Genomic DNA, 19,099 nt, shown 5'->3' on the forward strand with positions numbered 1-19,099 from the left:
GACATATAGGACTATTTTTTAATATCTTTTTCACTGACTTTTTTCCTGTTTTTTAGTTTTATTGAAGGTAAAAAGCTAAAAAAAAAAAATCGTTTTTTTAACATTTATAATTTTAAAAAAAATAAAGTATGGGAATGGGTTCCTCTATTTATTTCGGACATTTTGATATATAATATGTATGGTTTTGGTTTACAGGGCGCATACAGCGATGGTTTTTGTTGGCGTCTGCTTTGTGTTATTCTCTTTCTTATGTATGTATTGTTGTTTTATTCTGTTATTTTGTCTTACTGATGTATGTAATTGTGTATTTTACTATCTATGTCCCCCATGACGTCATATAAGACCTCTGGGGGACATTCACATTTTTTTTCCCTTTGTTTGACACTTTCCCACTGTAGTTAGGGCGTCCATAGGAGCCCCAGTTACAGGGGAAAGCAACCCCTGTGGTAACATTAGTCACTTGCAGAGCTGCCAGGGTCTAGTCTGACCCTCCAGCTCTGCAGTAGCAGGGAATCCCGGGAGGTCACATGACCCCCGAGGCTCCTGTAGTGAAAGTACATCTTACTTTCACTTTCCCCGTGCAGTACTCATTGAGCACTGTATAACGGGGAAGCAGAAGGCAGGAAGGGTTAAAAACCCCTCCTGCCTTCTGCTCCGGGTTATCAGCTGATAACCCGTTCCTCCCTCTGACTGATTGCAGAGGCAGGAGACTTAGAACACCACCGTAAATTTACTGTGGCTGGTCCTAAACAGGTTAAGTGCTGGAACACAGTCATATATCTTTGTATCACCCCTGTGTTCCTGTGATTCAGCCCGGCGGTGGTTTCCGTGCATTCTCTACCGACTCCAGCAGTTCAGCTAAATATGTGGATGGATTCTGACATTTCTATCCGATGAGCTGTATCCTTTTTCTTCTTGCTTTTTATAGTTCTCCAAAAAGTTTAGAACAACCTACCTGCAGAGTTTCTTCAAAAATTGTGTGCAAGTGTACCTAGAAGAATTTATGCTGTTTTGAAGGCAAAAGGTGATGTTGTGTCAAGTTTGAGTTTGACTGTGCATTTAGTCTTCTTTGACTCTGATGGTTTGTCAGCTGTTGGTATGCACCTGGGGGCATTTAGAGAGGGTTTTTAGTTCCCTCCTGGCCTGGGTTCTGTGCTGGTTAATTTCAGTTCAGTTTCTTTCTGCTACGGAATGAGGACCTGTTTTCTGTGGTTCTTTTAGCGGCTTTTCAAATAAGTTCAGAGATTTATTACTTTGAGGTTTTAGTTTAGTCTTATGGTGGTTTTTCCTTTGTCTTTTATCAGGTTTAGTGAGTGGCACAGGCATGAGGGTGGATGCGTCTTTATCAGGGCAGACAGTCCAGGAGTAGGCAGGGGTTGTCACCCTCTTGTTCCTTTTAGGGAAATTTCCCCATCTTTGTTTATTTTTTCCTTCTACTGCAGGGGGTTCCTGGTAGTGTGGTGTGACCATTGCCAGAGAGTTTATACGAGGTGTGTTCAAAAAGTATCCAACCATAATTTTTTGTGCGTAAACAAATGAAGCTAGGACGGCGTAATTTAGTGCACGTATTTAGGGTTTCCTAGGGGGCTCTCTCTTTCTGCCATTATACGATGGCGCCATCTGCTGGCTAGAGCCAGTACTGTGGTATGGGACATGCTGGAGAGGCCCCCGACAACAGAGCGGCCAGTAATATACAGTAAGAATACCCAACCAGATGTCTTTCGACATCGGAGCTGTACAGGCTTTAATCAGAATGTCTTCAGAGGTCAGACAGTGGATCGGAAAGGGTTAAGGGTTCCCCTAATTTTTTGAGCACTGTAGTTTGTGCCTCTTGCCTGGTGAGATACTGATGATACCAATATGTCTGCACTGCTAATTGGAACAGGTGAATAGAGAATAGTCTATATCACTATATCTCTGTAATAGGATGTAGCATGTAGACAGCGGCTGCTGATCTCTTGTGGTCAGTTCACCCCGCAGCCCTCCTGACTGTCAGCTCCTGTGCTCAGCTCCTCTCTCACCTTATACTAATAAGTCCTGTCTGCAGATGGAGTCATACATGCCGGGGGTTGGAGTCTCTTATTAGTCATCCAGTGACGTGACAGGTGATATATTTCTTCAGGTCACAGTGTAATGTGGGAACCTTTACTAGAGCCTGGGGGGTAAATACACAGAGAGCCGTGTGATCTCAGCAGATGATGGTGACGCTGATGGAGCCCCGGTCACACTCTGTACTGCCGCCATGCTACAGTGTGTATGGAGGTTGCATGGATTGTGATTGGCTGAGAACCCTAGCTGTATATAGGATAGTTCTGATATAAACCCCATGACTGTCTGCTGACGGACTTCATAGAACCGCCATATTTTACATGCAGCGCCCAGAGAGATCAGAAGTTGCTTAGTTTAGCAAAAAGCCAGGTAAGGGAGGACCTAATAAAATATATAACTATATCTGGGGCTTATTTACCTCTTTAGGACTTAGTCAGACGAACGTGTATTTAGACACGTCTGTGATGCGCCATAAAATGCACTGCATGGATGTACAAAATGCTTGGTGCCCATTGCTTTCAATGGAGCCAGCGCTACAGCCGGCACTGCCATTCATTGATTGATAGCTGAGCGCTGCCTGTGATTGGTCACAGCGCTCAGCCAATCACAGGCAACGCTCAGCCATTCATTGAATTTAGTGCTGTCACAGTGTTCAGTGATGAGGGGACGCCCTGCGGGGATATTTTATGTGCAGCACGGACCTTGCCGTAACACGGATGTCCCATCTTTTGCAGGTGTGAGTATTCTGCGCCTGTAAAAGACGGACATCTGAACACTACATAGGGAACTAATGGCTCTATCAGACGCACTTTTTTTGCGCAAATATGCGCGCACAAAAAACGTTCGTCTGACTTCGCCCTTAAGATGAATGAGCAAATATTAAAAATATAAAACATTCATTAAAAAAAATGCATAAAAAAAGAGAGACTTCAGTAGAAAGTATATTCATAATAATAAATCTAGTAATAATATCAGCATGTATCAATAGAGGCTCAAGCGAGAGAAAAAAAAGTAATTATAATAGGATTGCTTCTTATTATTATGCCCAATGTCCATGGGCGGATTTGATTTGCGGAAGATCCGCCCATTGAGAAGCATTGGCATCTGCACCTGAATTAGAGCATGCAGATCTGTTTTGCGGAGCTATTGATGCAGAAAGCAAAATCACAGCATGCTTAATTTCACTGCGGTTCCCGCACGGACGGCTTCCATTGCAGTCAATGCAAGCCGTTCGATCTGCAGCCCGTCCGCAGTTGACACTGTGGAAAGGCCGTTGATTCCGCGGGAAGAGCAGGAGATTTAAAAAAAAAATTAAATCTGTACTGCACATGTCTGACGGCGAACCGTGTGGACCATACAGATATCCCAGAAGAAGAGAGATCTGCACGGATGCCATCGTCTGCAGACACAGGTATGCAGGGTCGCATGCGGAATCCGACCCGCCCGTGGACATGAGGCCTAACTGTGTTTTTTTTCTCTCCCTTGACCCTCTATTGATACATACTAATATTAAAAAAAAGCTTGTGGGTAAAAGCCCTAAAACCGGAGATTTTAGTGGGTTTGGTCGAGATGAACTGCCTGAGGTTTGAGTTTGCACTGAACCACACTTTTAGCAAAGTTCGATCCAAAACAGGGTTTGACTGTTTCGATTTGCTAATTACTATCCATTTGTCATGTAACTTATAATATACTTTCTATACCATTTTAAGATTGTAATAATGTAAGTAAGGGCTGTATATTGACTAAATATTTCATTGTTGATCGCACAATTAAAGATAGTTTTTTTTACCATGTCCAGATGCATTTTTATATATGGATATAGATTCTAGTAGCAGTTTCTGTTTTTTTATGCATGTTTGTTTTTTAGGCATGTGTTGTACTTCTGATATTTGCTCATGCATCTTAATATGTATTCAGACTTTTTATTACAGCCAGCATCGGTGATTCGTTTTCACAACAGTACCAATCTTCTCCTCTGCTTCTAGTCTTCTATAAGTTGGCTTATAGAATATATACTAGCCCTTTTCCATAATAGTCTGGCTACATTGTCACTTTTCTGTAAATTATTTTGTTTGAATTCTGCAGCATTTATTCTATAGAGGAATAATTACAGCTTAAGAAAATATAAAGTTAGGATAACTGACAAATACAACACAAACTTTACAACAATTTTACAAAAACTTATGAATTTAAGACAAACAGTAGCTCCTGACCAACTCCTACATTTTTATGAAGGAGTCAGTGGCTAGCGCCCTAATATTGGTGGCTGGGGTTTCATATAGGGCCATTGCTAATTTGTGACAAAATACAAGAGGCATTGGTGGCTGGCACCTTAGTACAAGGGACCTTAAAGGGGTGGTCTCGCGAAAGCAAGTGGGTCTATACACTTCTGTATGGCCATATTAATGCACTTTGTAATATACATCGTGCATTAAATATGAGCCATACAGACGTTATTCACTTACCTGCTCCGTTGCTAGCGTCCCCGTTGCCATGGTTCCGTCTAACTTCGGTGTCTTCTTGCTTTTTTAGACGCGCTTGCGCAGATGCATCTTCTCCCTTCGGCTGGTCTTGGAAGCATCAGAGTTTTGGCTCCGCCCCCTTTTCGCGTCATCGCGTAGCTCCGCCCCCGTCATGTGCCGATTCCAGCCAATCAGGAGGCTGGAACCGGCACACGTCATGGGGCGGAGCTACGCGATGATGCGTACAAGGGGGCGGAGCCAAAATGCCGATGCTGCCGAGCGGAGCCGAAGGGAGAAGAAGGGAGAAGACGGATCTGCGCAAGCGCGTCTAAAAAGGCAAGAAGACACCGAAATTAGACGGAACCATGGCGACGGGGACGCTAGCAACGGAGCAGGTAAGTGAATAACTTCTGTATGGCTCATATTTAATGCACGATGTATATTACAAAGTGCATTAATATGGCCATACAGAAGTGTATAGACCCACTTGCTTTCGCGAGACCACCCCTTTAAAGTATAGAGCCCTAATCTAAGAATGGTAACAGCAAGTTGTCAGTTTATTCATACGTCAGGTGCATATTGTAACTACGGAGGGACAGCTCATCTCCAGACTGGGACTAAAAGTCACGCATAGTGTTAAGCACCACCTCAAACCACGCCCACTTTTACTGTGGCCAGTATTTTTGGGTGAAAAAAGGTGGCAACCCTAGTGTCACCTGAATAACAAAAGCTGGAAACTAAGAGACTCAATGTAGCTGAAGAGTCACAAGCAGCAGGTAAGGAGCAAGTGCAGAGGGACAGCTCATCTCCAGACTGGGACTGACACATTGTAACTACAGAGGGACAGCTCATCTCCAGACTGGGACTGACACATTGTAACTACAGAGGGACAGCTCATCTCCAGACTGGGACTGACACATTGTAACTGTAGAGGGACAGCTCATCTCCAGACTGAGACTGACACATTGTAACTGCAGAGGGACAGCTCATCTCCAGACTGGGACTGACACATTGTAACTGTAGAGGGACAGCTCATCTCCAGCCTGGGACTGACACATTGTAACTGCAGAGGGACAGCTCATCTCCAGACTGGGACTGACACATTGTAACTGCAGAGGGACAGCTCATTTCCACACTGGGACTGACACATTGTAACTACAGAGGGACAGCTCATCTCCAGACTGGGACTGACACATTGTAACTACAGAGGGACAGCTGATCTCCAGACTGGGACTGACACATTGTAACTGCAGAGGGACAGCTCATCTCCAGACTGGGACTGACACATTGTAACTGCAGAAGGACAGCTCATCTCCAGACTGGGACTGACAGTTGTAACTACGAAAAGACAGCTTACCTCCAGACTGGGACTGACACATTGTAACTGCAGAGGGACAGCTCATCTCCAGACTGGAACTGACACATTGTAACTGCAGAGGGACAGCTGATCTCCAGACTGGGACTGAGACATTGTAACTGTAGAGGGACAGCTCATCTCCAGACTGGGACTGACACATTGTAACTGCAGAGGGACAGCTCATCTCCACACTGGAACTGGGACATTGTAACTACAGAGGGACAGCTCATCTCCAGACTGGGACTGACACATTGTAACTGTAGAGGGACAGCTCATCTCCAGACTGGGACTGACACATTGTAACTGCAAAGGGACAGCTCATCTCCAGACTGGGACTGACACATTGTAACTGCAGAGGGACAGCTCATCTCCAGACTGGGACTGACAGTTGTAACTACGAAAAGACAGCTTACCTCCAGACTGGGACTGACACATTGTAACTACAGAGGGACAGTTCATCTCCAGACTGGGACTGACACATTGTAACTATAGAGGGACAGCTCATCTCCAGACTGGGACTGACACATTGTAACTGCAGAGGGACAGCTCATCTCCACACTGGGACTGACACATTGTAACTGCAGAGGGACTGCTCATCTCCAGACTGGGACTGACACGTTGTAACTGCAGAGGGACAGCTCATCTCCACGCTGGGACCGACACTTGTAACTACAGAGAGACAGCTTATCTCCAGACTGGGACTGACACATTGTAACTACAGAGGGACAGCTCATCTCTAGACTGGGCCTGACACATTGTAACGGCAGAGAAACAGCTCATCTCCAGACTGGGACTAACACATTGAAACTACGGAGGGACATCTCATCTCCATACTGGGACTGACACATTGTAACTGCAGAGGGACAGCTCATCTCCAGACTGGGACTCACACATTGTAACTGTAGAGGGACAGCTCATCTCCAGGCTGGGACTGACACTTGTAACTACAGAGAGACAGCTCATCTCCACACTGGGACTGACACATTGTAACTGTAGAGAAACAGCTCATCTCCAGACTGGGACTCACACATTGTAACTACAGAGGGACAGCCCATCTCCAGACTGGGACTGACACATTGTATCTGTAGAGAAACAGCTCATCTCCAGACTGGGACTGACACATTGTACCTGCAGAGAAGCAGCTTATCTCCAGACTGGGACTGACACACTGTAACTGCAGAGGGACAGCTCATCTCCAGACTGGGACTCACACATTGTAACTATAGAGGGACAGCTCATCTCCAGGCTGGGACTGACAGTTGTAACTACAGAGAGACAGCTTACCTGCAGACTGGGACTGACACTTTGTAACTACAAACGGACAGCTCATCTCCAGACTGGGACTGACATATTGTAACTATAGAGGGACAGCTCATCTCCAGACTGGGACTGACACATTGTAAGTGCAGAGGGACAGCTCATCTCCACGCTGGGACCGACACTTGTAACTACAGAGAGACAGCTTATCTCCAGACTGGGACTGACACATTGTAACTACAGAGGGACAGCTCATCTCTAGACTGGGCCTGACACATTGTAACGGCAGAGAAACAGCTCATCTCCAGACTGGGACTAACACATTGAAACTACGGAGGGACAGCTCATCTCCATACTGGGACTGACACATTGTAACTGCAGAGGGACAGCTCATCTCCAGACTGGGACTCACACATTGTAACTGTAGAGGGACAGCTCATCTCCAGGCTGGGACTGACACTTGTAACTACAGAGAGACAGCTCATCTCCACACTGGGACTGACACATTGTAACTGTAGAGAAACAGCTCATCTCTAGACTGGGACTCACACATTGTAACTACAGAGGGACAGCCCATCTCCAGACTGGGACTGACACATTGTATCTGTAGAGAATCAGCTCATCTCCAGACTGGGACTGACACATTGTACCTGCAGAGAAGCAGCTTATCTCCAGACTGGGACTGACACACTGTAACTGCAGAGGGACAGCTCATCTCCAGACTGGGACTCACACATTGTAACTATAGAGGGACAGCTCATCTCCAGGCTGGGACTGACAGTTGTAACTACAGAGAGACAGCTTACCTGCAGACTGGGACTGACACTTTGTAACTACAGACGGACAGCTCATCTCCAGACTGGGACTGACATATTGTAACTATAGAGGGACAGCTCATCTCCAGACTGGGACTGACACATTGTAAGTGCAGAGGGATAGCTCCTCTCCAGACTGGGACCTACACATTGTAACTACAGAGGGACAGCTCATCTCCAGACCAGGACTGACACATTGTAACTACAGAGGGAAAGCTCATCTCCAGACTGGGACTGACACAGTCTAACTATAGAGGGACAGCTCATCTCCAGACTGGGACTGACACATTGTAAGTGCAGAGGGACAGCTCATCTCCAGACTGGGACTGACACATTGTAACTGCAGAGGGACAGCTCATCTCCAGACTGGGACTGACACATTGTAAGTGCAGAGGGATAACTCCTCTCCAGACTGGGACTGACACATTGTAACTACAGAGGGACAGCTCATCTCCAGACTGGGACTGACACATTGTAACTACAGAGGGACAGCTTATCTCCAGACTGGGGCTGACACATTGTAACTACAGAGGGGCAGCTCATCCCCTCACTGGGACTGACACATTGTAACTACAGAGGGACAGCTCATCTCCAGACTGGGACTGACACATTGTAACTGCAGACGGACAACTCATCTCCAGACTGGGACTGACACATTGTAACTATAGAGGGACAGCTCATCTCCAGACTGGGACTGACACATTGTAACTATAGAGGGACAGCTCATCTCCAGACTGGGACTGATACATTCTAACTGCAGAGGGACAGCTCATCTCCAGACTGGGACTGACACATTGTAACTATAGAGGGACAGCTCATCTCCAGACTGGGACTGACACATTGTAACTGCAGAGGGACAGCTCATCTCCAGACTGGGACTGACACATTGTAACTGCAGAGGGACAGCTCATTTCCACACTGGGACTGACACATTGTAACTACAGAGGGACAGCTCATCTCCAGACTGGGACTGACACATTGTAACTACAGAGGGACAGCTCATCTCCAGACTGGGACTGACACATTGTAACTGCAGAGGGACAGCTCATCTCCAGACTGGGACTGACACATTGTAACTGCAGAGGGACAGCTCATCTCCAGACTGGGACTGACAGTTGTAACTACGAAAAGACAGCTTACCTCCAGAATGGGACTGACACATTGTAACTGCAGAGGGACAGCTCATCTCCAGACTGGAACTGACACATTGTAACTGCAGAGGGACAGCTGATCTCCAGACTGGGACTGACACATTGTAACTGTAGAGGGACAGCTCATCTCCAGACTGGGACTGACACATTGTAACTGCAGAGGGACAGCTCATCTCCACACTGGAACTGGGACATTGTAACTACAGAGGGACAGCTCATCTCCAGACTGGGACTGACACATTGTAACTGTAGAGGGACAGCTCATCTCCAGACTGGGACTTACACATTGTAACTGCAAAGGGACAGCTCATCTCCAGACTGGGACTGACACATTGTAACTACAGAGGGACAGCTCATCTCCAGACCAGGACTGACACATTGTAACTATAGAGGGACAGCTCATCTCCAGACTGGGACTGACACATTGTAACTGCAGAGGGACAGCTCATCTCCAGACTGGGACTGACACATTGTAAGTGCAGAGGGATAACTCCTCTCCAGACTGGGACTGACACATTGTAACTACAGAGGGACAGCTCATCTCCAGACTGGGACTGACACATTGTAACTACAGAGGGACAGCTTATCTCCAGACTGGGGCTGACACATTGTAACTACAGAGGGGCAGCTCATCCCCTCACTGGGACTGACACATTGTAACTACAGAGGGACAGCTCATCTCCAGACTGGGACTGACACATTGTAACTACAGACGGACAGCTCATCTCCAGACTGGGACTGACACATTGTAACTATAGAGGGACAGCTCATCTCCAGACTGGGACTGACACATTGTAACTATAGAGGGACAGCTCATCTCCAGACTGGGACTGATACATTGTAACTGCAGAGGGACAGCTCATCTCCAGACTGGGACTGACACATTGTAACAATAGAGGGACAGCTCATCTCCAGACTGGGACTGACACATTGTAACTGCAGAGGGACAGCTCATCTCCAGACTGGGACTGACACATTGTAACTATAGAGGGACAGCTCATCTCCAGACTGGGACTGACACATTGTAACAATAGAGGAACAGCTCATCTCCAGACTGGGACTGACACATTGTAACTATAGAGGGACAGCTCATCTCCAGACTGGGACAGACACATTGTAACTGCAGAGGGACAGCTCAAGATTACTTGGTTTCTCTTGCTGGTAACAATCACATTTTACTCTACTAGCTAACATGGTACAGAGATTTTTTCATTAGGCTGAAAAAAGACATATGCCCATCCAGTTTAGACTATTACCGCCAATATTGATCAAGAGGAAGGCAAGAAAAAAAACAGGTAGAAGCCAATTTTCTTCATTTAGGAGAAAAAATTTCTTTCTGACTCCAATCTGGCAATTGGAATAATCCCTGGATCAATTACCCTTGAAGTTATTAAAGATTGTAACATATAATATTGTAATGCTCAAGGAAGGCATCCAGCCCCCTTTGAACACTTTTATCGAATTTGCCATCACCACGTCCTCAGGCCAAGAGGTCCATATTGTCTCTGCTCTTACAGTAAAGAACCCCCTTCTATGTGGTTGTAGAAACCTTCTTTCCTCTAGATGTAGAAGGCGCCCCCTTGATACTAATATGGATTGTGGATGCACTGGACTAACCAACCAAGCCTAGTTGTGTCCTGAAATGGTTGGCAGCTAACTCCTCAGATATGGGACTGTTGCCAGGAAAAGGGAGACTAACCCTTGGCTGCAGAGGGAATGGCAGACCCATAACTACAAACAAGGCGATCAACCCAATAAGGGCAGCCCTGTGCTGGAACTTCGGGTCTGATTCTCCCTTATTGGGTAGCAAACATAGGAACAGGCAGCAGACAGAGGAGCACACAGATGCAGGACAGAGCAAGGGCAAACCATAGACAGGAATGGGAACTGACAGAAAACAATTATATAGACAGATGCAGAGCTCAGAAAGTAGAAACAGAATTCAGACACAAACTCAGGAATACAGACAGAACTCAGACTGCAAACACAGAACTCCGAGACCAGGATGGAACTGAGATGGCATAGACAGAAGTAGGTGACTAAAGATAGCAGAGTGTCAGAACCTAAGACACACCAATTCTGATGCTAAGGGGAAGTGCCACAGCTCAGCTCAAATAGAGGAGTAAAGCCTAATTAACCCCACAGGTGAGCTGAGAGCCAGAGAGCTGGTTAACCCTCTCAGTGCTGGATGAAAGCAGACAGGGAGAGCAGAGACGCTTGCAGCTGCCCAGAACCGCATGAGGGCATCAGACATGAGTAGCAACCTTACAGATACAGTCACAGTCCTGGGTATAAACAGATTGTTTATGTATGTCCTGGACTGCCAACACGAATCTGGTACAAGGGCAGCCAGAACGGACATGAAAACTACTGTGTTTTCCCCCAAAATAAGACACTGTCTTATATTACATTTTGCCCCAAAAGAGGCATGGTGTCTTATTTTCAGGGGGTGCGCAATCACAGCCTGCACTGGATGAACCAATCACAGCCATTCAGTGATGGCATTCACTGAATGGCTATGAATGATCGAGCGCCGGCTGTGATTGGCTGGCACTCGATCCAATCACAGCACTTACTTGCTGTAGGTGGGGAAATTCAAAGCCCCGTTTACTAGATAGAGATCACAGTGGGAAGGATTACAGAGCAGCCTAGACTAGTAAGCACAGGATAGGTTAACCCTGGCTAGTCAAGAGAGAACCCACAGAAACAAAGGTGTGCTGGCAAATACTTGACAGACATGAGGCCTATAAATTGATTTTACCTACCTGTCCGTATGCTGCGGGTCTCCACTCTGTTGCGGCCAGATCTTCTTTACTTCTACCCTGCGGATGTGCTCAGCACGCCAGCAGCATGCCACGCGTATACGCTGTGCACTCTTTTTTTTTTTAACTCCTGCTCTCCCGCAGCAGAGCAGAAATTCAGCTGCGGGTGTGGCACAGATACAGACGGCTTCCATAGGCTTCAATGGAAGCCTGCGGGAGCCGTTCATGCGGGAAACCCGCAGAAAATGGAGCATGCTGCGGGTGATTTCTCACACGTGCGATCCGCGCGGCAGGGAAAAAGGACACCCGCAGGTATTTACTTACCTGCGGGTGTCCAGTGCACCGCTATGGGCGTGGGTCACCCACGCGGATTTACTAAATATAATTACCCAGTGGACATGAGGCCTTAAGCTTACGGTTAACTAAAATCCCCAAGTCCTTTCCCATGTCAGTATTTCCCGGTGGTTTCCCATTTAGTGTGTAATGGTAACATGTATTTCCTCTGCCCATGTGCAGAACCTTACATTTATCAGTGTTAAACCTCATTTGCCACTTTTCTGCCCCCAACTTATCCAGATCCATTTGCAATACGGTCCTCTCGTGTTAATTACTTTACATAGTTATGTAAGAGATATTTTACTGTGCAATCCTTCTACCAGGTCATTAATAAATATATAAAAATATAGATGGCACAAAACCAACCCCTGTGGTACCCCACTAGTAACGGTGACCCAATCAGAGTATGCACCATTTATAACCCCCCTCTGCATTCTACCCCTGAGCCAGTTACTTACCCACTTACACACATTCTCACCTAAGCCTAGCATTCTCATTTTATATGCCAACCTTTCATGCAGCACAGTATCAAACGCTTTGGAAAACTCCAGATACACAAGATCCAGGGACTCTCCCCGATCCAGACTAGAACTTACCTCCTTGTAGAAGCTGATCAGGTTGGTTTGACAGGAGAGATCTCTCATAAACCCATGCTGATATGGAGTTATACAATTCATTCCATTGAGGTCTTCCAGTATGGCATTCTGTAGAAGTCCTTCAAACATTTAACCACAGTAGAAGGGTGACTACCCACTACATTTTTTTTTTTACTGCGAAATTCGCAACATTTTTTCTTCTGCAGGGGTCTATGGGACTTGTAATGTTAAAATCGTGATCGCGCAAAATCGCAATTTACCGCGATTTCGAAGCATATTGTTATGTAATGGAGATCTGGCATTCGGGTGACGGTTGCGGAGCTGTTCTGTCCTGTTTCCAAAAGAAACAAAAAAGGAAAATTCTACTGTAGAGGAAAGCTGCACTCCCTTTATAGTTACACCATGTCGTATAGTCCTTGCAGTCGCAGCTATAATTTTCTATATGTAGCAGTGACATCCAGAAATGCAGTCACAAATAGGCTGGTCTCACACAACCGGATTTGTATTGCAGATTCCGCGATCAGCGTCTGCTCAGACTTTCCCGTGGGCATTACAAGCCATGCATTTTCAAATTTTTCTCCACACTCACAGATGCGAATTGCGAGCGGAAGAAAAATCGCATCATGCTCTAGTTTACCGTGGAAACCGCGTGGACGGCCTCCGTTGATGTCAATAGAAGCGTCTGACCTGCAGGATACCCGTGTCATCACTAAGCAATGGCATGGGAAATAAAAAAAAATTAAAAACTGTACTGTCTCCGCAGTCATGTGCAATACAGTAAAGTGCAGTAAAGGGTTACCGGCCGGACTCACTGCCGGAATCCGCTGCGGGTCTCCGGCATGCAGAATCTGGACCAGTTGTGTGAGCCCGGCCCTATGCGTTCACATAATGTGATTCTCTGGTCACATCAGGAACTGAATGCAGCTTTGAATGTCACTGGAGTGTAAGACATGATGTAACTCTGGGCAGGGGCGTAACTAAAGGCTCAGGGGCCCTGATGCAAAACGAGAGCTGGGGCCCCCCTCTATCTGTATCTGTACCTGTACCCATACCTAAACCGTGCTGCACAGAGACATAAGTTGAAGCTTCTGGGCCCCAATGCAAAACTTGTAACAGGGCCCCCAACTATAATGCTTTATTCATAGTACTGGGCTCCCTATATGGAGAAAAGAGGCCTTATGGGCCCCCTAAGGCTCCTGGGCCCGGGTGCAACCGCATCCCCTGCACCCTCTATAGTTATGCCCCTGACTCTGGGTCTGTATGCAGTAACTAAAGAAGAACATGCACTGTATGGAGATTTAAACCATCCCTCCTGTCCCGGGACAACATTTTTTCAAGGACCAAAAGAGGGGGGTGGGGGTTGGGTGGTATTATATGACCTGCACCAATTGCTGCCTTCTGGGGCTCCTCTTTATTCTTTCAACATGGTCGAAGTAATCATCAGACTGATGCACACTGAGCGCTGGTGGTACATCTGTAGTTTAAGACTTTACAGGCGACTTTAATTGGCCGGTGCTGCTCATGTGAACGGCACTAGCCAGTCCGAACACAGCATTCAGTGTATGACTACCGATGTAAAGTGTGCATTGAGTAGCGATACAAGTTCCACGGCCATGTTGGAAGAATGAAGAGGAGCCCCAGAAAGAAGACGAACATTGGCAGAACTGGGAGCAAGAATGACATACCCCTCTGTTTGTCCCCAAGACCGGAGGGTCGCTTTATTGTTTAGTTTTATGCATGTTTACAGCAGCTTCTTAAATAAATCTTTATAATTTTATTTGCTCTTCTTTCTAGCATCGGAAATGTTGCTGGCAATACTCCTGGCCTTGTTGGCTTTAGTTTTCGGAGGTCTCTACATGTTGGGGGTGTTCCGGAAAAGAAGGCCCAATGAACCCCCTCTAGAGAAAGGCACCATTCCGTGGCTGGGATATGGTATTGAATTCAGGAAAAACACTTATGCATTTTTGGAAAAGATGCAAAAAAAACATGGAGACATCTTCACTGTTCAGCTTGCAGGCTATTACATCACCTTCATCACTGACCCGTTATCATTTGGTTCCATTGTCAAAGAATTCAGGGCGAAGCTAGACTTTGACGATTTTGCTATACACTTGGTTGCCAGAGTATTTGGTTACCATTCTCGAACAGATGATCACAAATTGCTGGAAAAGGCAAGTAAAAAGCATCTTAAGGGGGATGGTCTAGTGGTTATTACTAAAGCAATGATGAAGAATCTTCAAAACTTGATGCTTCACAATATTGGAGATGGTCAGAAAAAGTGGCAGCAGGATGGGCTATTCCACTACAGCTACAACATAGTCTTCAGGGCTGGTTATCTCGCCTTATTCGGAAATGAGCCTGCTAAAAATCAAGAAAGCTTAAAAAAGGCCAAGAAATTTGACCAGGACCACTCCGATGAGCTGTTTGGTGAGTTTAGAAAGTATGATAAACTGTTCCCACGCCTGGCCTATGCCGTCCTCCCACCAAAAGACAAAATGGAGGCTGAGAGACTTAAGAGGCTTTTCTGGACCATGTTGTCCGTAAAGAGAACCCTACAGAAAGAAAATATCAGTGGTTGGATTACAGACCAGTCCCAGTACAAAGCAGAGAATGGGATGCCAGAATATATGCAAGACAGATTCATGTTCCTGCTCCTGTGGGCATCCCAGGGTAACACCGGACCTGCTTGTTTCTGGCTTCTTCTCTACTTAATGAAACATCCAGATGCCATAGAGGCTGTCCGAGGAGAAGTCGAAAATGTTCTTAAGGAAACTGGTCAACAGGTAAAAGCAGGAGGTCCCCTTATCAACCTTACCAGAGATATGCTACTGAAGACACCCATCATGGACAGTGCTATAGAAGAAACCTTAAGGCTGACCGCTGCCCCGATGCTGACCAGATCTGTCAAGGATGACATGATCCTCAAAATGTCAAATGGAAAGAAATATGCCATTCGCCAAGGAGATCTTATTGCTCTTTTCCCCTACACTGCTCTTCATATGGATCAAGACATTTATCCAGAACCAAAGAAGTTCAAATACAATCGATTCCTGAAAAAAGATGGAACCAAAAAGACTGACTTTTTCAAGAATGGGAAGCTGCTCAAGTTTTTCACGATGCCTTGGGGGGCCGGCACCACCATATGTCCTGGACGCTTTTTTGCCGTCAACGAAGTCAAACAGTTTATCTTCTTGATGCTGAGTTATTTTGAATTTAAGCTTGTCAATCCTAAAGAAGAAATTCCAGGCATTGATCAAAACCGGTGGGGATTTGGCATCATGCAGCCCACCCATGACATCCAGTTCAAATACCGATTACGTTAGTAGCTGCTCAAGCGCCCGCCAACCTACAAATAAAGAGAACCACTGCAACATTCTCCAACTGATAATTCTAATACTCCTCAGAAACCCCAGAGTGCACAGTTATGCAAGGGGTATCTTTCCTGAAGAAGGGTCCTGAGCAAAAGCAATGGGTAGAAATATGTTTTTATAATATTTGGTGTTAAATTTATGTATCTTTTCCCTCACATTGTCTAACATGTAGCAGTGTGCAGTAAATACCAAAACATTTGAGATGTTAGCATAGCACATATTGGGGCATATTTAGTAACACCGGTGTTTCATATGGCAGTTTAAATAAACTATGCATTGGCACAAATATGACAAATGTATTAACCCCTTAAGGACCAGGCTGTTTTGTACCTTAAAGGGGTTGTCTCACGCCGAAACGGGTTTTTTTTTTTTCAATAGGCCCCCCGTTCAGCGCGAGACAAACCCAAGGGATGGGTTAAAAAAAAAAAAGTTTATTACTTACCCGAATCCCCGCTCTGCGGCGACTTCTTTCTTCCCTTACCAAGATGGCCACCGGGATCTTCACCCACGATGCACCGCGGGTCTTCTCCCATGGTGCACCGTGGGCTCTGTGCGGTCCATTGCCGATTCCAGCCTCCTGATTGGCTGGAATCGGCACACGTGACGGGGCGGAGCTACGATGACGACGCGGGACCAGCTCTCCGGCACGAGCGGCTCCATTCACCACGGAGAAAACCGCACAGCGCAAGCACGTCTAAAATCGCCAGAAGACGGCGAAATTAGACGGATCCATGGCGACGGGGACGCTAGCAACGGAGCAGGTAAGTGAATAACTTCTGTATGGCTCATAATTAATGCATGATGTACATTACAAAGTGCATTAATATGGCCATACAGAAGTGCTGAACCCCACTTGATTTCACGAGACAACCCCTTTAACCCCTTCCCGCTCCTGGACGTACCTGGTACGTCATGGTAGCGGGATACGTCCTGGAGATAGCACGGGATCACATAAGATCCCGCGCTATCCCGCAGCGGGAGCCGGCTGTCAGTCACAGCCGGCGTCCCGCTCCAACAGCGGGGGGACATCGGAGATGCGCCCGCCGCTGTTAACCCCTTCCCTGCCGCGATCTAAGTAGATCGCGGCAGGGAAAGAGTTCACAGAGGGATCGCGATCCCTGTGTGTCTCCGGCCGGAACTCGCGATGTTATCGCGAGAGCCCGGCCTGTCACCATGGCAACAGGACGCCAGACACTGGCGTCTTGTATTGCCTGTGCCTATAATCGCTGTACAAGCGATAAGGCATGGCAGAGCAGTAGCTTTGCCATGCCTTATGACAGCGATCATAGGCACAGTGATGTAAGTCCCTCAGAGGGACTCAAATAGTATAAAAAAAAGAAAAGAAAAGTGTAAAAAAAAGAAAAATGTAAAAAAAAAAAATGTAAAAAACCCCTTTTTTATGCTTTTTCTAATATTAGCATAAAAAAAGGGAAAAAAAACTAAAACCCCACATATTGGATATTGACGCGTCCGTAACGACGTGTACAAAAAGTTGAATACGCTTTTTATTTTGTACGACAAAAAGCGTAAAAAAAACCGCTAAAAAACAGAGGCAAAATGCTAAATTTTAGCATTTTGCCTCACAAAAAATGCAATAAAAGTGATCAAAAAAGCCGTACATTTCCCAAAATGGTACCAATAAAAACTACAGCTCGTCTCGCAAAAAATAAGCCCTTAAAGAGCTCCGTACATAGAAAAATAAAAAAAATTACATGACTTTGAATGCAGCTATAGAGAAAAAAAAAAGATTTCCAAAAAAAGGGGGTTTTATTGCAAAAAAGTGTAAAAACCTAAAAAAAATATAATAATTTTGGTATCGTTGTTACCGTACCGACCCACAGAAAAAATTTAGTGTGTCATTTATGCTGCATGATTAACGCTGTAGAAAAAAAAAAAAAATCTATGGCAGAATTGATGCGTTTTCTCTCCCTGTTATCATTAAAAAAAAAAAAAATTTACGATATTGTCTATATACCCAAAAGTGGCACCGATAAAAACTACAGATCGCCACACAAAAAACAAGCCCTTATACGGCCGCGTCCACGGAAAAATAAAAACGTTATGGCTTTTGAAAAATGGAGATGGGAAAATACCAAAAAATCGCTTGGTCCCCAACGCCAAAATAGGCTATGTCATTAAGGGGTTAAGGACCAGACACATTTTAGCAATTTTACCCGTGTGGGGATTTAACTGCCCTAATTTTTTTTACTTCAGCTACCAAAATTATTTTTGCTGTGTTTTTTTTTTTTCCGTGACATATAGGGCGATTTTTTAAATATCTTTTTCACTATTTTTTTTTTCTTTTTCTTTTTTGTTTTACTGGGGGTAAAAGGCTGAAAACATGACTTTTTTAACATTTATAGTTTTTTTTTAAAATTAGTATATTTATGTTTCAAACGTTTTGATATGTAATATGTATGGTTCCGGATTACAGGGAGCATATGACGACATATGGTTGGCGTCGGCTTTGGGTTATTTTCTTTTTTATGTATATATTTTTATTTTATTCTGTAATTTTGTTTTATTTATTTATGTAATTATTTTTTTTTTACTATGTCCCCCATGACATCTTATAAGACCTCTGGGGAACATTCACATGTTTTTTGCTTTTTTTCATTACACACTTTTCCACTGTAGCTGGAGCATCCATAGGAGCCAGTTACAGGAGAAAATATCCCTCTGTTGTGACAATAGTCACTGGCAGAGCTGATCAGGGTCTTTAGCCCCTTCCCGCAACAGGGCGTAAACTTACGTCCTGGGGATCTCGCGCTATCCCGCAGCGGTAGCCGGCTGGCAGTCACAGCCGGCATCCCGCGCAACAGTGGGTGGGGGGCATCGGAGATCCGCCCCCCGCTGTTAACCCCTCCCCTGCCACGATCTAAGTAGATCGCGGCAGGGAAAGAGTTCACAGAGAGAACGCGCTGAGCCCGGCCTGTCGCCATG

At 45.6% G+C, this 19,099-nt stretch overlaps 1 protein-coding gene across 2 annotated transcripts; it reads left to right on the forward strand.

The window, feature by feature from the left end:
- The first annotated feature begins 897 nt into the window (after positions 1-897).
- Positions 898-17,173, forward strand: LOC136586404 (7-alpha-hydroxycholest-4-en-3-one 12-alpha-hydroxylase-like). 2 transcript variants are annotated; one of them, XM_066584470.1, is made up of 2 exons: positions 898-1,024; positions 14,580-17,173. In XM_066584470.1, exon 2 carries the CDS (start codon positions 14,588-14,590, stop codon positions 16,106-16,108), a length of 1,521 nt encoding a protein of 506 aa, XP_066440567.1. In that variant the 5' UTR covers positions 898-1,024; positions 14,580-14,587; the 3' UTR covers positions 16,109-17,173. The 2 variants fall into 2 exon arrangements, with proteins under 2 accessions (XP_066440567.1, XP_066440566.1); XM_066584469.1 differs by lacking the exon at positions 898-1,024 and adding an exon at positions 5,243-5,287.
- The last annotated feature ends 1,926 nt before the right edge of the window (positions 17,174-19,099 follow it).

Source organism: Eleutherodactylus coqui, chromosome 12 (genome assembly GCF_035609145.1).
Source record: "Eleutherodactylus coqui strain aEleCoq1 chromosome 12, aEleCoq1.hap1, whole genome shotgun sequence".
NCBI classification, from domain to species: Eukaryota; Metazoa; Chordata; class Amphibia; order Anura; family Eleutherodactylidae; genus Eleutherodactylus; species Eleutherodactylus coqui.